Below are 23,532 nucleotides of genomic sequence, written 5' to 3'. Positions count from 1 at the left end.
TGTTCTGGGAGCAACATATGAAAGATGGAATAAAAATCATATGAATTTTTGTCATAAATGAACATCCAATTCATATTTTTAGTTGCACTTTGTACTCACACCAGTACAATGGCAGACTTTACACATCCCTGTAACATTGCCAAGTTTACATGTCTTGAATTAAACATGTTCACTACTTGGCCACAAAAAAACCTGATTGTTCCATGGAAATATGAATTTTCATATTTGTCAACAGCACAACGAGACCTTCGCTAGCAAAAAAAAAGCACAAGCCAGGCATATCACAAATTCCGTGGGCAGTGCTATCTCCAACATGATATTCTCATTGGAAGACGCCGAACAAACTTCCAGAGCAGTTGTTCCTCTTATGGCCTTCCAGGCCGCACTTGGTACATTTTGGGACTTTCCTTTGCTTCATTGTTGCGCCTCCATATGAGGGGCATTTAGATGCTTTATGACCCCTCCCTCTACAAATAGAGCAAAACTTTGTTCTTGGTTTGCTGACATTTTCATAACCTGGCTTTGCTCTTGCATTTGTTGGCCTGCCTCGATCCCTCTTGCATGATACAACATTCATCGATCCTGACAGTTGTTTGCTCCTGGTGTAATAGGCGTATCTTGGTCATGGACTGGAGCCGCTGCCTGATCATGTAATCCTAGCCCATCACTCTCCTGGTTGGTATCGTTTAGAACACTTATTGCATCTAGTAACTGCTTCATTGCAGCTCCATAAGCTTCGGTGTTCTTATCCCCCATCTGTACAATCTCGAGCGCCTTACTGTACAAGCTGGAGTGTCGGTAAGTTGCGTCCTTCAGTGCAGAATTGCCTGCTTGATATATCTTCAGATGCTCTGGCAGGTTCTCACAAGTGTTCTTTGTCCATCTCTTCATGATGTGTACATGATGGATCTCCCTAACTCCCAGATTTAGCATGACCTGTTACGGAAAGAAAAATAGATGTGTGGTCAAATAAACACACTAGATATGGATCACATTTTAATCTATGCTTGCAGAGTAAAAACATGAGTGTAAGTGTACTGAATTTAAAGGAGGTTATACAATTTTTGTAACAGCCCATGCTTTCCTATGTTCTGATATTTAGTGTACTGAACTTGAACCCAGCTACTAGAATCTTATAGCATCGCAAGTAAGCTCTAACTCAGATACAATGAATGATAAAATGACTCATTTTGACCTACCCGGATAGCATGGCAACACAACATGCCCATGTGTGAGTAAAGACCACACTCACATAAATATCCTCCAGATTCCTGATCAAATAGAACATGATATTGTGTCCTGGACCAAGCTTGCCTCCTCTCTGCATAGATGTGGTTAACGACGTACACCACACCTAGCTCTGTCCGACATGCCTCTTGTAACACATATGACCCTGAAAAGTAAATTGCGTGTTGAAACAGCTCATACATAGCTGCGGTATAGACCTTGCTCGCATGGTATTCTAGTGGCACTCCAAGGTTAAAAACAAATCCACCCTGAAAACACCGGTGGCCCATCAATTTCATATGAAAATTTCTACATATGCAGTTCAAGGTTAAAAACAATGCTATGTATGATGTTTTTCCTATGGCTTACCACACGAGTCTTCTTCTCTTGAAAATCTTCCTCTGATTGGCGGTCGAACAATATTTTCTGGTACTGCCTAACAAAGTTGTTCATAGACGATGCCGGCTGCAACCTCATACTTCATGTCATGGATGAACCAGCCATGGTCTGATGTGCGATGCAACCTCATAAGTGCAGGACATTGGCAGCATACTGAATGTGAATTCTCCCTACGTGGTTTCCCCTGATACTTCATGTCATGGATGAACCAGCCATGGTCTGATGTGTGATGCAACCTCATAAGTGCAGGACATTGGCAGCATACTGAATGTGAATTCTCCCTACGTGGTTTCCCCTGATAAAGTGGTGGTGAACAAAAGCAGTCAGTCGTAAATGTGGAGTTTTCGAACGAGAAGATCAGTCATTATACACTGACTATTAATGCAAGTGCACATGTGGGCAAAGTGTGTGATATAACTCACCGCGCATCCACATACTATGTCCTGGACAGTCTTGCACTTGTCAACATTTCTTCTGCATTGCCCATACTTGATGCCAAAACCAGTCTCCCAAGAGTATAGGTTGTAGAAGTCGTACGCTTCGTCGAGAGAGTCAAATTCCTGACTGATCTCCGGCTTGACAATGATACCTGACTTCTTATCTGCAAAGTTTCTCATGGCCTTCTCCAAAGGACTTTTCCTTCCTGACAATGAGGCGCGGCGGTCAGGTATCTTACCAAGACGGATCCTACATATGATTGAGATGTTAACCACACTTGGAATGAAAATAGAATCTGACTAATATGTAATAACCAACTTGCTCCAAAATAATGAACTGTGTATCCTGCATGTTTGACAGTATAACAATCAGCAAAAAAGCGGGCAAATTCTGACTATTAAATGTACTGAAACCAATAGACGAGTTTAGGAGTCCTTAACACAAAACAGAATTTGGATCATCGACTGGGACCAAGATAGACAAGCTTTTGACAGCAAACAGCAGAACCCGGTAAAGCTCTTTCTCCTTTATCATGTGAATGTCCATGATAGAGACTGAAACCGTGATGCTCCTGTTGGAAATATGCCCTAGAGGCAATAATAAATTGATTATTATTATATTTCCTTGTTCATGATAATCGTTTATTATCCATGCTAGAATTGTATTGATAGGAAACTCAGATACATGTGTGGATACATAGACAACACCATGTCCCTAGTAAGCCTCTAGTTGACTAGCTCGTTGATCAATAGATGGTTACGGTTTCCTGACCATGGACATTGGATGTCATTGATAACGGGATCACATCATTAGGAGAATGATGTGATGGACAAAGACCCAATCCTAAGCCTAGCACAAGATCATGTAGTTCGTATGCTAAAGCTTTTCTAATGTCAAGTATCATTTCCTTAGACCATGAGATTGTGCAACTCCCGGATACCGTAGGAATGCTTTGGGTGTGCCAAACGTCACAACGTAACTAGGTGGCTATAAAGGTACACTACAGGTATCTCCGAAAGTGTCTGTTGGGTTGGCACGAATCGAGACTGGGATTTGTCACTCCGTGTAAACGGAGAGGTATCTCTGGGCCCACTCGGCAGGACATCATCATAATGTGCACAATGTGATCAAGGAGTTGATCACGGGATGATGTGTTACAGAACGAGTAAAAGAGACTTGCCGATAACGAGATTGAACAAGGTATCGGGATACCGACGATCGAATCTCGGGCAAGTATCGTACCGCTAGACAAAGGGAATTGTATACGGGATTGATTAAGTCCTTGACATCGTGGTTCATCCGATGAGATCATCGTGGAACATGTGGGAGCCAACATGGGTATCCAGATCCCGCTGTTGGTTATTGACCGGAGAACGTCTCGGTCATGTCTGCATTTCTCCCGAACCCGTAGGGTCTACACACTTAAGGTTCGATGACGCTAGGGTTATAAAGGAAGTTTGTATGTGGTTACGAAGGTAGTTCGGAGTCCCGGATGAGATCCCGGACGTCACGAGGAGTTCCAGAATGGTCCGAAGGTAAAGATTGATATATTGGACGAAGGGTTTTGGAGTCCGGGAGTGTTCCGGAGGTACCGGGTGATGATCAGCATGACCGAAAGGTGTTTCGGAAGCCCCGGCAAGTGTTGGGGGGCTTCATGGGCCAAGGGAAGGGGGCAAACCAGCCCACTAAGGGGCTGTGCGCCCCCCTCACCTATTCCCACGTGACCAGGGGGTTTGGGGCGCCCTATCTAGGGTTCCCACCTCCTGGCTTGGGGGCCAAGTCACCCAAAGGGGAGATCCCATCTGCCCTGGCCGCCGCCCCCCCTAGGGGAAACCCTAGGGCGCCTCCCCCTCCCCCTTGCCCCTATATATAGTGGAGGTTTTGGGGCTGCCCAACACACGAGATGAGTTCCTCTCCCCGTTGGTGCAGCCCTACCTCTCTTTCTCCTCGTCTCCCGTGGTGCTTGGCGAAGCCCTGCAGGATTGCCACGCTCCTCCACCACCACCACGTCGTTGTGCTGCTGCTGGATGGAGTCTTCCTCAACCTCTCCCTCTCTCCTTGCTGGATCAAGGCATGGGAGATGTCACCGGGCTGTACGTGTGTTGAACGCGGAGGTGCCGTCCGTTCGGCACTAGGATCTCCGGTGATTTGGATCACGACGAGTACGACTCCGTCAACCCCGTTCTCTTGAACGCTTCCGCGCGCGATCTACAAGGGTATGTAGATCCACTCCTCCCTCGTTGCTAGATGACTCCATAGATAGATCTTGGTGACACGTAGGAAAATTTTGAATTTATGCTACGTTCCCCAACAGTGGTATCAGAGTTAGGTCTATTGCGTAGTTTCTATGCACGAGTAGAACACAAAGTAGTTGTGGGCATTGATTTTGTTCAATATGCTTACCGTTACTAGTCCAATCTTGATTCGGCGGCATCGTGGGATGAAGCGGCCCGGACCGACCTTACACGTACTCTTACGTGAGACTGGTTCCACCGACTGACATGCACTAGTTGCATAAGGTGGCTAGCGGGTGCCTGTCTCTCCCACTTTAGTCGGATCGGATTCGATGAACAGGGTCCTTATGAAGGGTAAATAGCAATTGGCATATCACGTTGTGGTTTTGCGTAGGTAAGAAACATTCTTGCTAGAAACCCATAGCAGCCACGTAAAACATGCAAACAACAATTAGAGGACGTCTAACTTGTTTTTGCAGGGTATGCTATGTGATGTGATATGGCCAAAAGGATGTGATGAATGATATATGTGATGTATGAGATTGATCATGTTCTTGTAATAGGAATCACGACTTGCATGTCGATGAGTATGACAACCGGCAGGAGCCATAATAGTTGTCTTAATTTATTTATGACCTGCGTGTCAACATAAACGTCATGTAATTACTTTACTTTATTGCTAATCGTTAGCTGTAGTAGTAGAAGTAATAGATGACGTGACAACTTCATGGAGACACGATGATGGAGATCATGGTGTCATGCCGGTGACGTTGATGATCATGGAGCCCCGAAGATGGAGATCAAAAGGAGCAATATGATATTGGCCATATCATGTCACTATTTGATTGCATGTGATGTTTATCATGTTTTTGCATCTTGTTTAATTAGAACGACGGTAGTAAATAAGATGATCCCTCATAATAATTTCAAGAAAGTGTTCCCCCTAACTGTGCACCGTTGCGACAGCTCGTTGTTTCGAAGCACCACGTGATGATCGGGTGTGATAGATTCTAACGTTCACATACAACGGGTGTAAGACAGATTTACACACGCGAAACACTTAGGTTGACTTGACGAGCCTAGCATGTGTACAGACATGGCCTCGGAACACAAGAGACCGAAAGGTCGAGCATGAGTCGTATGGTAGATACGATCAATATGAAGATGTTCACCGATGTTGACTAGTCTGTCTCACGTGATGATCGGACACGGCCTAGTTGACTCGGATCATGTAATCACTTAGATGACTAGAGGGATGTCTATTTGAGTGGGAGTTCATAAGATGAACTTAATTATCCTGAACATAGTCAAAAGGTCTTCGCAAATTATGTCGTAACTCGCGCTTCAGTTCTACTGTTTAGATATGTTCCTAGAGAAAAATTTAGTTGAAAGTTGATAGTAGCAATTATGCGTACTAGGTCCGTAAACCGAGGATTGTCCTCATTGCTTCATAGAAGGCTTATGTCCTTAATGCACCGCTCAGTGTGCTGAACCTCGAACGTCGTCTGTGGATGTTGCGAACATCTGACATACACGTTTTGATAACTACGTGATAGTTTAGTTAAACGGTTTAGAGTTGAGGCACCGAAGACGGTTTTGAAACGTCGCGAAACATATGAGATGTTTCGAGGGCTGAAATTGGAATTTCAGGCTCGTGCCCACGTCAAGAGGTATAAGACCTCCGACGATTTTCTTAGCTTGCAAACTAAGGGAGAAAAGCTCAATTGTTGAGCTTGTGCTCAGATTGTCTGAGTACATCAATCATTTGAATCGAGTGGGAGTTGATCTTCCAGATGAGACAGTGATGTTTCTCCAAAGTCATTGCCACCAAACTGCTAGAGCTTCGTGATGAACTATAATATATCAGGGACATATATGATGATCCTTGAGATATTCGCGATGTTTGACACCAAAGTAGAAATCAAGAAGGAGCATCAATTGTTGATGGTTGGTGAAACCACTAGTTTCAAGAAGGGCAAGGGCAAGAAGGGATACTTCATGAAACGGCAATTCAGCTGCTGCTCTGGTGAAGAAACCCAAGGTTGAACCCAAACCCGAGACTAAGTGCTTCTGTAATAAGGGGAACAGCCACTGGAGCAGAATTACCCTAGATACTTGGTAGATTAGAAGGCTGGCAAGGTCGATAGAAGTATATTGGATATACATTGTGTTGATGTGTACTTTACTAGTACTCATAGTAGCACCAGGGTATTAGATACCGGTTCGATTGCTAAGTGTTAGTAACTCGAAATAAAAGCTACGGAATAAACGGAGACTAGCTAAAGGTGAGCTGACGATATGTGTTGGAAGTGTTTCCAATGTTGATATGATCAAGCATCGCACGCTCCCTCTACCATCGAGATTGGTATTAAAACCTAAATAATTGTTATTTGGTGTTTGCGTTGAGCATAGACATGATTGGATTATGTCTATCGCAATACGGTTATTCATTTAAGGAGAATAACGGTTACTCTGTTTATTTGAATAATACCTTCAATGGTCTTGCACCTAAAATGAATGGTTCATTGAATCTCGATCATAGTGATACACATGTTCATGCCAAAAGATATAAGATAGTAATGATAATATCACCTACTTGTGGCACTGCCACTTAAGTCATATCGGTATAAAACGCATGAAGAAGCTCCATGTTGATGGATCTTTGGACTCACTCATTTTTTGAAAGGATTGAGACATGCGAACCATGTTTGTTGGTAGATATGCATGAAGAAACTCCATGCAAATGGACCGTTTGGACTCACTTGATTTTGAATCACTTGAGACATGCAAATCATACCACATGGGCAAGATGACTGAAAGCCTCGTTTTCAGTAAAATGGAACTAGAAAGCAACTTGTTGGAAGTGATACATTTTGATGTGTGCAATCCAATAAGTGCTGAGGCATGTAGTGGATATCGTTATGTTCTTACTTCACAGATGATTTGAGTAGATGTTGAGTATATTTACTTGATGAATCACGAGTCTGAATTATTGAAAGGTTCAAGTAATTTCAGGGTGAAGTTGAAAGATCGTCGTGACAAGAGGATAAAATATCTATGATATGATCATGGAGATGAATATCTGAATTACGAGTTTGGCATAGAATTAAGACATTGTGGAAATTGTTTCACAACTAATACAGCCTGGAACACCATAGTGTGATGGTGTGTCCGAACATCATAACTGCACCCTATTGGATATGATGCATACCATGATGCCTCTTATCGAATTACCACGATAGTTTATGGGTTAGGCATTAAAGACAACCACATTCACTTTAAAAGGGGCACCACATAATTCTGATGAGATGACACCGTATGAACTATGGTTTAGAGAAACCTAAGCTGTCATTTCTTAGAAGTTTGGGGCTGCGACGCTTATGTGAAAAAGTTTCAGGCTGATAAGCTTGAACCCAAAGCGGATAAATGCATCTTCATAGGACACCCAAAACAGTTGGGTATACCTCCTGTCTCAGATCCGAAAGCAATAAGGGATTGTTTCTAGAATCGGGTCCTTTCTCGAGGAAAAGTTTCTCTCGAAAGAATTGAGTGGGAGGATGGTGGAGACTTGATGAGGTTATTGAACCGTCTCTTCAACTAGTGTGTGGCAGGGCACAGGAAGTTGTTCCTGTGGCACCTACACCAATTGAAGTGGAAGCTTATGATAGTGATCATGAAACTTCAGATCAAGTCACTACCAAACCTCGTGGGATGACAAGGATGCGTACTACTTCAGAGTGGTACGTAATCCTGTCTTGGAAGTCATGTTGCTAGACAACAATGAACCTACGAGCTATGGAGAAGCGATGGTGGGCCTGGATTCCAAAATGGCTCGAGGCCATATAATTCGAGAGAGGATCCATATATGAAAACAAAGTGTAGACTTTGGAAGAACTACTTGATGGTCGTAAGACTGTTAGGTACATATGGATTTTAAAAGGAAGACGGACAATGATGGTAAGTATCACCATTAAGAAAGCTCGACTTGTCGTTAAGATGTTTTCCGACAAGTTCAAGGAGTTGACTACGATGAGACTTTCTCACTCGTAGCGATGCTAAGAGTCTGTTGGAATTATATTAGCAATTACTGCATCATTTATGAAATCTTGCAGATAGGATATCAAAACATTGTTTCCTCGACGATTTTTGAGGAAAGGTTGTATGTGATACAACCGGAAGGTTTTGTTAATCCTGAAATATGCTAATAAGTATGCAAAGCTCCAGCAATCCTTCTAAGGACTGGAGTAAGCATCTCGGAGTTGGAATGTATACTTTGATAAGATGATCAAAGTTTTGGGTGTATACAAAGTTTATGAGAAACTTGTATTTCCAAAGAAGTGAGTGGGAGCACTATAGAATTTCTGATAAATATATGTTGACATATTGTTGATCAGAAATGACGTAGAATTTCTGGAAAGCATATAGGGTTATTTGAAAAGTATTTTTCAATGGAAAGCCTCGATTAAGCTAATTGAACATTGAGCATCAAGATCTATAAGGATAGATCAAAATTCTTAATGGTACTTTCAAATGAGCACATACCTTGACATGATCTTGAAGGTGTTCAAGATGGACCAGTCAAAGAAGGAGTTCTTGCCTGAGTTGTAAGGTATGAAGTTAAGACTTAAAGCTCGACCACGGCAGAAGAAAGAGGAAGGACGAAGGTCGTCCCCTATGCTTTTGTCATAGGCTCTATACGGTATGCCATGCCGAGTACCGCACCTGATGTGTGCCTTGCCACATATCTGGCAAGAGGGTACAAAGGTAATCTAGGAGTAGATCACCAGATAGCGGTCTAAATCATCCTTAGAGGAATAAGGATATGTTTCTCGGTTATGGAGGTGATAAAGAGTTCGACGTAAAGAGTTACGTCGATGCAAGATTAACACCTATCCGGATAGCTCTGAGTAGAGATACCGGATATGTATAATGGAGCAACAATTTAGAATAGCTCCAAGTAGAACAGTTATTTGGAATGGCTCCAAATGTAGCTAGTAGTTGCATCTACAAGATGACATAGAAATTTGCGAAGTACATACGGATCTGAATGTTGCAGACCCGTTTACTAAAACCTCTCTCACAAGCAACATGATCAAACCTAGAACTCATTGAGTGTTAATCACATAGTGATGTGAGCTAGACTACTGACTCTAGTAAACTCTTGGGTGTTAGTCACATGGCGATGTGACCTGTGAGTGTTAATCACATGGCGATGTGAACTGGATTATTGACTCTAGTGCAAGTGGGAGACTGTTGGAAATATGCCCTAGAGGCAATAATAAATTGATTATTATTATATTTCCTTGTTCATGATAATCGTTTATTATCCATGCTAGAATTGTATTGATAGGAAACTCAGATACATGTGTGGGTACATAGACAACACCATGTCCCTAGTAAGCCTCTAGTTAACTAGCTCATTGATCAATAGATGGTTACGGTTTCCTGACCATGGACATTGGATGTCGTTGATAACGGGATCACATCATTAGGAGAATGATGTGATGGACAAGACCCAATCCTAAGCATAGCACTAGATCGTGTAGTTCGTATGCTAAAGCTTTTCTAATGTCAAGTATCATTTCCTTAGACCATGAGATTGTGCAACTCCCGGATACCGTAGGAATGCTTTGGGTGTACCAAACGTCACAACGTAACTGGGTGGCTATAAAGGTGCACTACGGGTATCTCCGAAAGTGTCTGTTGGGTTGGCACGAATCGAGACTGGGATTTGTCACTCCGTGTGACGGAGAGGTATCTCTGGGCCCACTCGGTAGGACATCATCATAATGTGCACAATGTGATCAAGGAGTTGATCACGGGATGATGTGTTACGGAACGAGTAAAGAGACTTGCCGGTAACGAGATTGAACAAGGTATCGGGATACCGATGATCGAATCTCGGGCAAGTATCGTACCGATAGACAAAGGGAATTGTATACGGGATTGATTAAGTCCTTGACATCGTGGTTCATCCGATGAGATCATCGTGGAACATGTGGGAGCCAACATGGGTATCCAGATCCCGCTGTTGGTTATTGACCGGAGAACGTCTCAGTCATGTCTGCATGTCTCCCGAACCCGTAGGGTCTACACACTTAAGGTTCGATGACGCTAGGGTTATAAAGGAAGTTTGTATGTGGTTACCGAAGGTAGTTCGGAGTCCCGGATGAGATCCCGGACGTCACGAGGAGTTCCAGAATGGTCCGGAGGTAAAGATTGATATATTGGACGAAGGGTTTTGGAGTCCGGGAGTGTTCCGGAGGTACCGGGTGATGACCAGCATGACCGAAAGGTGTTTCGGAAGCCCCGGCAAGTGTTGGGGGGCTTCATGGGCCAAGGGAAGGGGGTTTGGGGCGCCTTATCTAGGGTTCCCACCTCCTGGCTTGGGGGCCAAGTCACCCAAAGGGGAGATCCCATCTGCCCTGGCCGCCGCCCCCCTAGGGGAAACCCTAGGGCGCCTCCCCCTCCCCCTTGCCCCTATATATAGTGGAGGTTTGGGGGCTGCCCAACACACGAGATGAGTTCCTCTCCCCGTTGGTGCAGCCCTACCTCTCTTTCTCCTCGTCTCCCGTGGTGCTTGGCGAAGCCCTGCAGGATTGCCACGCTCCTCCACCACCACAACGCCGTTGTGCTGCTGCTGGATGGAGTCTTCCTCAACCTCTCCCTCTCTCCTTGCTGGATCAAGGCATGGGAGATGTCACCGGGTTGTACGTGTGTTGAACGCGGAGGTGCCGTCCGTTCGGCACTAGGATCTCCGGTGATTTGGATCACGACGAGTACGACTCCATCAACCCCGTTCTCTTGAACGCTTCCGCGCGCGATCTACAAGGGTATGTAGATCCACTCCTCCCTCGTTGCTAGATGACTCCATAGATAGATCTTGGTGACACGTAGGAAAATTTTGAATTTATGCTACGGTCCCCAACAGCTCCCACCATGCTGGTTTTGGAAATTATTTTACGTCTACTTGATTTTTCATCAAGGCAACAATTTTACTGAAATAAAAAACGCTGTCCAGAATCCTCAATGCTTCATCAGGCTAGGTACTTTACTGAAAGAAGATGACTAGCATGGCTGGGATTCAGATGGATTTAGCTTGTACCTTTGAGGCCACGACATTGGAGTGCGCTGGGATTCAGATGGAGGCTCTTGGTAACTGTTGGTGTTGTCACAATCTGGGACATTGAGAAAATCTTCCGTGGCTTCATGAACTTGAGATGCAGAACTTGAGTAAGGAGAGTCATTAACACCATAATCCCCTCCACCCCCGCACTCGTCGTCTCCCTCCCCTTCCTCTAGCAATGCCGGATCTGGGACGCCCTCGGCTACGACCGGTTGGGAACAAAAACTGCCCAAGAACAGGAGAAGATGAAGATGATTGAGATGTTAACCACACTTGGAATGAAAGTAGAATCCGACTAATATGTAACAACCAACTTGCTCCAAAATAATGAACTGTGTAGCCTGCATGTTTGACTGTATAACGGCCAGCAAAACAGCAGGCAAAATCTGACTATTAAATGTACTTAAACCAATAGCCGAGTTTATGAGTCCTTGACACAAAACATAATTTGGATCATCGACTGGAACCAAGATAGACAAGCTTTTGACAGCAAACAGCAGAACCCGGTAAGGCTCTTTCTCCTTTATCATGTCAATGTCCATGATAGCGACTGAACCCGTGATGCTCCCGTCATGCTGGTTTTGGAAATAATTTTACGTCTACTTGATTTTTCATCAAGGCAACAAATTTACTGAATTAAAAACGCTGACCAGAATCCTCAAGGCTTCATCAGGCTAGGTGCTTTACTGAAAAAAGATGACTAGCATGGCTGGGATTCAGATGGATTTAGCTTGTACCTTTGAGGCCACGACATTGGAGTGCGCTGGGATTCAGATGGAGGCTCCTTGTAACTGTTGGTGTTGTCACAATCTGGGACATTGAGAAAATCTTCCGTGGCTTCATGAACTTGAGATGCAGAACTTGAGTAAGGAGAGTCATTAACGTCATAATCCCCTCCACCCCCGCACTTGTCGTCTTCCTCCCCTTCCTCTAGCAATGCCGGATCTGGGACGCCCTCGGCTGCGACCGGTTGGGAACAAAAACTGCCCAAGAACAGGAGAAGATGAAGATTTGAGGATTTGCTAGATAATACGAAGCAAGAAGAAGAGGATCTGTGAGAGGAGAAACCTGAAGAGGAGATCCGTGAATGACGCGCAACCGCGATTCATTCTTTTTTTTTTTAGGATCAACCGCGATTCATTCTTGAATCGTAATGGCCTCACGAGATCTGAGATCCAGGGGCGGCTGGCTTGGTGGATGGGCAGCCTGATGAGATTCGAAATTTGAACTACGTCCGGCTTGGTGGATGGGGCAGCCTGGTCACGTCCACGGGGGTAGTGGACGGGGGAAGTAGGCGAGTACGGGCTAGGGTGGAGCGTACATAGGAGCCAGATATGATAGGACATGTATTCGCTTCGTATTCGCCGAGAAAACAGAAATCACCATATCACGGTGGGGCCATGTGGGCCAGGCTCGCGCGGATCACAAGGCGCAGGGACGGCCCCGATACTGGTTGCGCGCGCAATGAGTTAGTAAAGGCCTTATTCGCCATGGCTCGCGCGCTTCGCCTCCAACCGACCATGGCTCGTCTCCTATAGCACCAGTCTCCCGCACCGTCGCCACAGATCAAACCCCAAACCCCTCTTCCCCGCCCCCGACGCGCCGGCACCGGACGCCGCAGCTCCTCCAGGAGCCGCCCGTCGACGGGGAGGCGCTGAGCCGGCGCTCCACTAGCCGAACCCAAGGTAACGAGCCCTCCCTCCTCCCTCCCAAACCTAGCCCGGCCTCTCCGATTCGACCCACATTGGGCGGGTGCCAACTAATTCCTCCCCGCTCTTCCGCGACCCGAGCTGCAGCCATGGAGAGCCCGGGCGGTGGCGCCGAGGCGCGCGCGCGCTCGAGGCAGTACGACTACGGCGCCAACTCCAACCTCGTCGTCAACACCGGCTCGCGCCCCCGCGACGCGCACCACGAGCCCACCGGCGAGCCGCAGACGCTCAGCGGCAGGATCCGCGCGAGGAGCTTCGGCGACCGCGCCGTCCGGACCAGGCCTCCCGGGCTAGAGGAGAAGCGAGGCAGGTCCCGCGGGAAGAAGGCGCGCGACGCGGCCTCCGCCGACCTCCCCCACCGGGACGCCAAGCGCATGCGCCGCGGCTCCGTGCGGCCAGAGGACAGCGTGCTCTCGCTCGCCCACGACGCCCTCTACATGCCCCGGACCAGGGAGACGCGCACCGCCTACGAGGCGCTGCTCAGCGTCATCCAGCGGCAGCTCGGCGGGCAGCCCCTCGACGTGCTTGCGGATGCCGCGGACGAGGTGCTTGCCGCTCTCAAGGACGACAGGGTCTGGAACCCTGACAAGAAGAAGGTGATAGAGAAGCTCATCAACCCTGTCTCGGATCAGATGTTCGGCCAGCTCGTCTCCATTGGGAAGCTCATCACGGATTTCCATGATGCGGCCGGCGATTCTGCCGGTGTGCCTTCTGCTGATGGCACAGACATGCCACTCGATGATGATATTGGCATTACTGTTGAGTTCGAAGATGATGAGGATGAGGAGAGTAACATTTATCAGGTATGCACATCTAGCTTAATCTTCTGTCTACAATTTCTTTGTTGTTTGCCTGACTGAAGCATCTTACATGAACTTACAGGGTTTTCATTTGCTTGTCTTGATCAGGTGCAAGATGAGCTGGATGATGAGAATGAAGATGACCTTGTCGAGTTGAACGTTCCTGGAACTATGCAAACGGATGGTGAGTTGTATGACGATGATATGCAGAGCTGCAACAAGGGTCTGACTTTAGACGTGCAAGATATTGATGCTTACTGGCTTCAGAGGAAGATATCACAAGCATATGAAAATATTGACCCCCAGCATAGCCAGAAGCTTGCCGAGGAGATCTTGAAGGTGATCGCCGAGGGTGATGACAGAGATGTCGAGAATCGGCTTGTCATGCTGCTGGACCACGAGAATTTTGATCTCATTAAATTGCTGCTTCACAACCGACTCAAGATAGTTTGGTGTACCTTCTTAGCCAGGGCTGAAGATCAGGAACAGCGGAAGAAGATAGCCGAAGAGATGATGAGTGACCCAAGATTAGCTCCAATTTTGGAGCAGCTACATTCAACGAGAGCATCTGCAAAGGAGAGGCAGAAGAATCTGGAGAGAAGTATCAGGGATGAGGCTAAGAGGCTCCTCAACAATGACAGTGCTGGTACCGATGGTGCGAGAGATAGTAAGGCAGTTGATCGGTATATCGAAAGTGGATGGTTGAAAGGCCAGAGGCAGTTGCTTGATCTTGATAACCTTTCTTTCCACCAAGGCAGTCTCTTGATGTCCAACAAAAAATGTGAACTTCCTCCAGGATCATTCAGAACCCCTCAGAGGGGTTATGAGGAAGTCCATGTGCCAGCGCTGCGACCTCTGCCATATGAATCTGCAGAGAGGATCGTGAAGATATCTGATATGCCAGAGTGGGCCCGACCAGCTTTTGCTGGGATGACGCAACTTAACAGAGTTCAGAGCAAGGTTTATGATACTGCCCTTTACAAACCAGATAACATCCTTCTCTGTGCTCCAACGGGTGCTGGGAAAACCAATGTGGCTGTGCTTACAATTCTTCAGCAGATTGGTTTGCATATGAAGGATGGTGAATTTGATAATACAAAGTACAAAATTGTCTATGTGGCCCCGATGAAAGCTTTGGTTGCTGAAGTTGTTGGAAATTTGTCAGCGCGGCTGAAGGAGTACAATGTCACTGTTAGTGAGCTAGTGGAGATCAGAACCTGACCAAACAACAGATTGATGAGACACAGATAATTGTCATTACACCTGAGAAATGGGATATTGTCACAAGGAAATCAAGTGATAGAATCTATACTCAAATGGTAAAGCTTCTAATCATTGATGAGATCCATCTACTCCATGATAACAGAGGGCCTGTTCTGGAGAGTATTGTTTCTAGAACAGTACGGCAGATTGAAACGACCAAGGAACATATCCGCCTAGTTGGCCTCTCTGCAACTCTCCCGAATTATGAAGATATTGCGGTATTCTTGCGTTTTCGCTCAGACGGTCTCTTCCATTTTGATAACAGTTACCGACCTTGCCCTCTAGCTCAACAGTACATCGGGATCACAGCGAAGAAGCCACTGCAGAGGTTTCAGTTGATGAATGAGATTTGTTATGAGAAGGTTATGGCTGCTGCTGGTAAGCACCAAGTGCTTATATTTGTGCACTCGAGGAAGGAGACAGCGCAAACTGCTCGTGCCATCAGAGACACTGCATTGGCTAATGACGTGTTGCCTCGCTTTCTGAAGGATGACAGTGCAAGTCAAGAGATCCTTTGTGCTCATGCAGAACTTGTCAAAAGTAGTGACCTTAAAGACCTTTTGCCATATGGGTTTGCTATTCATCATGCTGGGTTGGCAAGGGTAGACCGTGAACTTGTTGAGAAACTTTTTGTTGATAAGCATATACAGGTCCTTATTTCGACAGCCACCCTCGCATGGGGTGTCAATCTACCTGCGCACACTGTTATTATAAAGGGTACCCAGATTTACAATTCAGAAAAGGGCGCTTGGACAGAACTAAGTCCACTGGATGTCATGCAGATGCTTGGTCGTGCAGGCAGGCCTCAGTATGACACACATGGAGAGGGTATAATCTTAACAAGCCACAGTGAATTGCAATACTACCTGTCTCTTATGAATCAACAGCTGCCTATTGAGAGTCAGTTTATATCCAAACTGGCCGATCAGTTAAATGCAGAGATTGTTTTAGGAACTATTCAGAATGCCCAGGTGGCATGCTCGTGGCTTGGATACACTTACCTCTACATCCGGATGCTCCGGAATCCAACATTGTATGGCCTACCTGAAGATATCATGGAGAGAGACAGAACACTAGATGAAAGGAGAGCCGACGTGGTAAGCACATGCCAAACTTATGTTCTGTTTTTTAAGGTTCATAGTAATTACATGTCTATTTTCTTTATCCAGCATTGTGCTGGCTATTGTGCTTGAATATATCCCCAAATTGCATGTTGTATTGCCACCTGTTTCTTAGGTTTTTTCTAAGCTGTTTCTGAATATGTTTGTGGCCTCTCTAAATCCTAGTGTCGAACGGTTGTTGAGCATAAGGGTGTGTTTGGTTTGCTAGCTCACCTAGCTTAGCTTGGCCAGGTTAACCTAGCCCGCTTCGGCTAGAGTCGTCAAAAGCAAGACTCTGTGTTTGGAAAGACGCAAAATAGAATCACTAACTGCCAAATAGCCCATGATCGTATTTTTTGCCACTGCGGGAGAGCCGAATTGGCTCACCTCCACCGGCAAGCTTTTTCTGGCGGTTAAAGGCTAAATTGCCATCATATGCTAGCTTTATTATCCTAACAAAATGAGTATCCTTGCCAGGCAACGCTAGGAGCTGCCCTTGCCTAAGATCCAAACGCACCCTAAATGATCTCTCCTGAAAATTTTCCTGGGTACAATGAAATGTTACGTTCATACAACACTATGTTTTCAATGGAATGTAGCAAGTCGTCCTTGGGCCATTAGAGATACTAAATTGGCATGAAGTTATTTCCCATGTAGTGAAATGGCTACATCAAATTATACAGTAGCATCATAGTAAAAGGTATGACTTATAATTGGATGCTGCCCCTGGGAACAGCAAAAAGGCGCCTCTGCTTGCGTGGTTCATATTTTGTTCTGCTGTCTCTTTGGAGCAGAGTCTTGTCACTAGAAGTGTTCGTAGAGTAGCAAAGAAACTCGGTTAATTGAAGTAGTCAACTAGCAATCTTGATACTAGTGCAAAGCTGTAGGGAAGTGTTACATCCATATATTCGTAAGATGATGCATGCTTGTGCTTTAATATTGTTCATTGTACCTCCTAGGAGGATTGTAACATAAACTCTATCTTCTCAATACAAAGAAGCACAAGAATCTCTTTGCGTTTTCTCAAGAAAAAAAATATTGTTCTCGTGTTCCACTGCTGATTCCTGTACTTCTGTGCTGCTGCAGGTACACTCAGCTGCAAATCTGTTGGATAGGAACAATTTGATAAAGTATGATAAGAGAACTGGATACTTTCAGGCTACTGACCTGGGGAGGATTTCTAGTTATTACTATATTAGTCACAGGACTATTTCAACTTACAACGAGTACCTGAAGCCTACCATGGGTTATATTGAGCTGTGCCAATTGTTCTCTCTTAGTGAAGAATTTAAGTATGTTAGTGTCAGAAAAGATGAGAAGATGGAGCTGGAAAAGCTTTTGGATCGTGTGCCAATTCCTGTGAAAGAGAGCTTGGAGGAGCCCAGCACAAAGATCAATGTTCTGCTGCAAGCATATATTTCTGGGCTTAAGCTAGAGGGTCTCTCCCTTGGCTCTGATATGGTCTATATCAAACAGGTAACATGTTCCCTCTTCTGAATGCAGCTCCTGATTTGAATTGCTTGCTTATTTAGTTATTGTTCTTACATATTTTTTTTTATTCTCCATGATGCAGAGTGCTGGTCGCCTCTCACGAGCAATATTTGAGATAGTTTTGAAGAGAGGATGGTCTCAACTAGCAGAGAAGGCTCTGAATCTTTGCACGATGATTGATAAGCAGATGTGGAGTGTCCAAAATCCTTTGCGCCAGTTTCCTGGCATTCCAAATGAAATCCTGATGAAACTGGAGAAAAAGGAATTGGCTTGGGAGAGGTATTTTGACCTATCATCACAGGAAATCGGCGAGCTGATCCGTTATCCCAAGATGGGGAGGCGTTTACACCAGTGCATCCACCAGTTACCAAAGTTGAACCTTTCAGCCCATGTTCAACCTATTACTCGTACAGTTTTGGGTTTTGAGCTGACTCTTTTTTTTCGAAAAGGGGGATCTCCCCGGCCTCTGCATCAAAACGATGCATACGGCCATCTTATTAACCAAATAACAAAAGGTGCCAACAAGGTTCCAAAGTCTCGAGCCAAACAAAAAGCCAAGGAAAAAAGCAGCTCACACAGAGCAACAGACGGCTAGATACACAAACTAGCCCGAAAAAGATGCCACAACCGGCTGGCTAAAAATAGATAGGGAAACTAATTGCCTATCCTATTACATGACCGCCATCCAAACCGGTTGAAGATATCCCGAGCTACCATCTCCCAACGGATAGATCCAGTAACCAAAAGCTCCCTGGCCTCCATCAGAGTGAGTAGCGACCATGAACGGATCAGTGCCGTAGCTCGGAAAATAACCTGCAAAAAATGAATCCGTGAAGTTCTGTTAAAAACTAAGTCATTTCTGCAATTCCAGATAGTCCATAACAAGGCGCAAACTCCAACCCGAAGATGTCTTGCTAATGCAGGCTCAACCCCATTAAGCCATGTCCCAAATAAAGCATTGACCGAAGTCGGTGGAGTAATATTGAAAGCAATATGGACCATCTGCCAAAGAACTTTGGCCAACGGGCAATCAAAGAATAGATGTTTAATCGTCTCATCCCGATCACAGAAACTACACCTAGTAGGTCCTGTCCAATTGCGCTTAATCAAGTTGTCCTTTGTCAGAATAATTTGTTTATGGACAAACCACATAAACACTTTAATTTTTAAAGGAACTTTGACAGCCCAAACATACTTGGAAGTTGGAATAGCATTCGAATTAATAACATCAATATACATTGATTTAACTGTAAATACTCCAGATCTAGTCAACTTCCAGCGCAATATATCGGGTTGGTCAGACAGTTGAACCTCCATCAGTCTCCTAACTAGATGGAGCCACTGTTCGAAACGATTGCCCGCTAGCGACCGCCGAAACTGAATATTAAGGGGAACAGATTGGAATACCGTTGCCACAAACACGTCGTGTCGTTGAGCAATCCGATATAAAGGCGGATATTGAATGGCCAAAGGTGATTCACCAAGCCAAGTATCCTCCCAGAAACGTGTAGTCGTACCGTTTCCAATAACAAATTTCGTCCTATTGAACATAGATTGTTTGACTTTCATTAGTCCTTTCCAGAAAGGCGAATCAGTCGGCCTAACTGCGACCTGGGACAATGTTTTAGTCTGGAGGTACTTGCTGCGTAGGATCTGCGCCCACATGGCCTCAGTCCCGGAAGACAGTTTCCACAACCACTTACTAAGAAGGCATCTGTTCTTAACTTCGAGATTTTCAATACCAAGACCCCCTTGGTCTTTCGGTCTACAGATGATGTCCCATTTAGCAAGCCGGTATTCTGACTCTAACAGCTGATTTCCAGTGGGATGATAAGATACATGGATATGTTGAACCTTTTTGGATTCTAGTCGAGGACAATGACAGCGAGTGCATTCTTCACCATGAATACTTCATGCTTAAGAAACAATGGCTGAATGAAGATCATACACTTAATTTCACAGTGCCAATATATGAGCAACTGCCCCCTCTGTACTTTATACATGTCGTATCTGACAAGTGGCTTGGATCTCGGACAATTCTTCCAGTCTCATTTAGGCACTTGGTTCTTCCAGACAAACATGCTCCACCAACCGAATTGCTTGATCTGCAACCACTACCTGTTACCGCACTGAGGAATGCACGATATGAAGGCCTTTATAGTGCCTGGAAACATTTCAACCCCATTCAGACTCAAGTGTTCAGTGTCTTGTATAACAGTGATGATAGTGTTTTGGTTGCTGCGCCAACAGGCAGCGGGAAGACCATATGTGCGGAGTTTGCGATACTAAGGAACCATCAAAAGGCAGTATCTGGTGAAAACAACATGCAAATTGTGCATATAGCGCCTATTGAAGCTCTGGCGAAAGAAAGATACAGGGACTGGGAGATGAAATTTGGAGAATTCGCCTGTGTAGTTGAGCTAACTGGTGAAACTGCACGTGATTTGAAGCTTCTTGATAAAGGGGAGATTATTATTAGCACTCCTGAGAAGTGGGATTCACTCTCACGCCGGTGGAAACAGAGGAAACACATCCAACAGGTCAGCTTATTCATTGTCGATGAGCTTCACCTAATTGGATCTGAGAAGGGACATGTTTTGGATATCATTGTATCAAGGATGAGGCGTATTGCAAATCATACCTGCAGCAACATCCGGATCGTAGCGCTTTCAGCATCACTTGCGAATGCTAAAGATCTCGGAGAGTGGATTGGTGCCACCTCTCATGGCCTTTTCAATTTCCCTCCAGCAGTGCGGCCGGTACCTTTAGAAACACACATTCAGGGTATGGACATAGCAAACTTTGAGGCAAGGATGCAAGCAATGGCAAAGCCTACGTACAATGCTATCAGACAGTATGCAAAGCATGGTAAGCCTGCCCTGGTATTTGTACCAGCAATGAAGCATGCAAGGTTTACTGCGTTGAACTTGTGCACATACTCAAATGCTGAAGGTTGTGGAACACCTTTCCTTCTTGGGTCAGAAGATGAGATGGATACGTACACGAGAGGTGTCAATGAAGAAACGCTTGTAAATACGCTGAAATGTGGTGTAGGCTACTTGCATGAGGCTCTAAGTGATCTTGATCAGGAAGTTGTGACTCAGCTGTTCCTTTGTGGGAAGATCCAAGTGTGTGTCGTGAGCAGCACAATGTGCTGGGGAAGATCACTGCCTTCCCATTTGGTTGTTGTGATGGGAACACAGTATTCTGATGGGTGGGGCAGTGTCACTGACTATCCAGTCAGTGATCTGCTACAAATGATGGGTCATGCCAGCAGGCCTCTTCAAGATAACTCAGGGAAATGTGTTATATTGTGCCATGCACCTCGCAAGGAATACCACAGGAAGTTCCTTTCAGAGGCCTTCCCTGTTGAGAGCCATCTTCACCATAATTTGCATGATCATATGAATGCTGAAGTTGTTTGTGGTGTTGTAGAAAACAAGCAAGCTGCTGTGGATTATCTTACTTGGACTTTCATGTACCGGAGGCTGACCAAGAACCCTAACTACTACAATCTGCAGGGAACAGGTCACAGGCATGTGTCTGATCATCTTTCTGAGCTAGTGGAGACAGTATTGGACGACCTTGAGTCAAGCAAGTGTGTGGTTATAGAAGAGGATACGTTTCTGAAGCCCCTCAACCTTGGTCTCATAGCCTCGTACTACTACATCAGCTACAAGACTATCGAACGGTTCAGTTCAATGATAACCCAGAAGACTAAGATCAAAGGTCTCCTGGAGATTCTAGCTTCTGTATCAGAATATGCAGAGCTTCCAAGTTGCCGAGGTGAGGAAGAATCCATTGAGACGCTAGTTCGTCACCAGAGATTTTCTGCTGAGAATTCTAAGAATGATGATGTACACATCAAGGCGAACGCGCTGCTGCAAGCACATTTCTCGAGGCAAACGGTTGTAGGGAACCTGGCAGCCGACCAACGGGAGATACTCCTTCCTGCACCTAGATTGATCAAGTCATTGGTTGATGTTATCTCCAGCAATGGATGACTCAGCCTGGCTCTTAAGGCAATGGAGCTTAGTCAGATGGTGACACAAGGCATGTGGGATCGTGATTCTGTGCTGCTTCAACTCCCCCACTTCACCAAGGAATTAACTGGGAGATGCCAGGAAAATGGCATTGATAACATCTTTGATCTTGCTGAGATGAGCGCAGACAAGATGCAGAATCTGCTGCAGTTACCAAACTCTCAGCTTAAGGACATCATCGGATTCATCAAACGGTTCCCGGATATCGAAATGGCATATGAAGTCCTTGAAGGTGATGATATTAGAGCCAGTGGCAATGTAACTTTGCAGGTTACTCTAGAGCGTGACATGACGAACTTGCCTTCTGAGGTTGGGCCAGTTAATGCCCCGAGGTATCCTAAGCCCAGGCAGGAAGGCTGGTGGCTCGTGATTGGTGATAGCTCCAGCGACCAGTTGCTGGCAATCAAGTGGGTTGCAGTGCTGCAGAGGGCTCGCCTGAAGCTTGAGTTCATCGCTCCCGCAGAAGCAGGGAAGAAGGATTTCATGGTTTTTTTGATGTCAGATTCCTATCTGGGCATTGATCAGGAATACGTGTTCACTGTGAACGTGAAGGATGCCGGAGGGGATTGATCCGAAGAGAAGTAGTTGCTCAGGTAACGTCTGATGCTGAGTTTCTTGTATGCACTGCTATTCCTGGAGAATGCAAGCCAAACGGCTCAATACTTGCACCCCCAGATCTATATTCTTGCATGTCATGGTGTTGCTTCTTGGTCTGTTAGGGTTGTCTGTGATATGAAGTGGATATACTAGAACAGATTTATGAACATAAAACCTGAATCATGTATATTTTTGAACTGTTAAAACCTGAATGATAGTGCATGGATATAGTGTTTTGGTGCTGTTGGATGAGCAATGTATGTGTTTGATACATGGCGTCTGCACTCTATAGTGTTGCCATTTCCCACAACTCTCTGAACGAACAGGCCTCGCGAATTGTATAACTATGGTCTATGCTACGGCTTGATGCTCTCTTATTTTTGAACAGGTTAACAAGGATCTGAGGTGCAGCGGGTGTCTAAAATAGTGATGAGCTACTAGTTAAGTGATCGACTGCTTCTTTTTTCCGAAAATTGCCAACTATTTTCTCTCTCCAAAAGTAGTCACCTCTTTATTTTGGATATATATAGCAGAATGCACACAGTGTGGAGTTAAGTCAACAGTCAAGAGGGAGTGCCACTGGTACAAATGCCCTTTTTGTTTTTTCTAAGTATCAACTCTGGTAAGTTTATCTAATGGTCATGAAAATTTCGAAAGAAAATTGGTACATAATGTCAAAGGTTAACTCAATGCAATGGGAAAAATAAAAACTATCAAAATCTACTGAAACTGGAATCTGAAATAAGAAGACGAATGCACAACTGAATCTTGTCAATTTTCTCTTATGTTCATATTGGTTTTAGCTGAATTTATGCAGGGATTCTTAACTGTATTACACTAGCCAATCTTTTCTAGAATGTTTCATTGTTGCTAGAATACAGAATACACTACTAGCTGTCTTTTATAGAATGTTTGAAAGTATTCTCCATTTTTTTGGAATTTGGAAGTACTTAATTCATCGCAAAATGTAAGGCCGTTCATGCATGTCAAAATTTAGGTTTGACCAGCAAGTGATACAGAAAGGATGTTGTTGGAATAGCTAATATCACTTGTGTGTCAACTCAATTATCTAATTTTTTGGGTCAAAACTAAGTCTTGCGATATG

At 45.1% G+C, this 23,532-nt stretch overlaps 1 protein-coding gene and 1 pseudogene across 2 annotated transcripts; one reads left to right on the top strand and one right to left on the bottom strand.

Moving 5' to 3' along the window:
* Window positions 1–18: 18 nt before the first annotated feature.
* Window positions 19–11,966, bottom strand: LOC125520623 (uncharacterized). The gene is made up of 6 exons (XM_087532338.1): window positions 11,758–11,966; window positions 11,404–11,649; window positions 2,049–2,313; window positions 1,597–1,921; window positions 1,200–1,496; window positions 19–936 (listed from the first exon to the last, which is right to left on the bottom strand). The coding sequence occupies exons 1-4, from the start codon at window positions 11,964–11,966 to the stop codon at window positions 1,664–1,666; spliced, it is 978 nt and encodes a 325-aa protein (XP_087388464.1). The 3' UTR covers window positions 19–936; window positions 1,200–1,496; window positions 1,597–1,663.
* Window positions 11,967–13,222: 1,256 nt separating this feature from the next.
* On the top strand, window positions 13,223–22,400 carry LOC125525359 (DExH-box ATP-dependent RNA helicase DExH12-like; annotated as a pseudogene). The gene is made up of 5 exons (XR_015611693.1): window positions 13,223–13,936; window positions 14,042–16,293; window positions 17,383–17,772; window positions 17,870–18,214; window positions 19,587–22,400. The product of XR_015611693.1 is annotated as a DExH-box ATP-dependent RNA helicase DExH12-like (transcript).
* Window positions 22,401–23,532: the final 1,132 nt, after the last annotated feature.

Source organism: Triticum urartu, chromosome 7A (genome assembly GCF_056163025.1).
Source record: "Triticum urartu cultivar PI428250 chromosome 7A, HENAU_Tu73, whole genome shotgun sequence".
Classification (NCBI taxonomy): domain Eukaryota; kingdom Viridiplantae; phylum Streptophyta; class Magnoliopsida; order Poales; family Poaceae; genus Triticum; species Triticum urartu.
This window is presented reverse-complemented; position numbering and strand designations above follow the sequence as displayed.

What these genes read in the sequence shown, in the direction of transcription:
- LOC125520623 (XM_087532338.1), bottom strand. Translation starts at nt 11,966, where the DNA reads ATGGACATTGACATGATAAAGGAGAAAGAGCCTTACCGGGTTCTGCTG. An exon ending in TCAAACATGCAGGCTACACA is followed by an intron (nt 11,650 to 11,757) that starts GTTCATTATTTT and finishes GTTCTTGGGCAG; the next exon opens with TTTTTGTTCCCAACCGGTCG. An exon ending in CCAATGTCGTGGCCTCAAAG is followed by an intron (nt 2,314 to 11,403) that starts GTACAAGCTAAA and finishes AATCATATGTAG; the next exon opens with GATCCGTCTTGGTAAGATAC.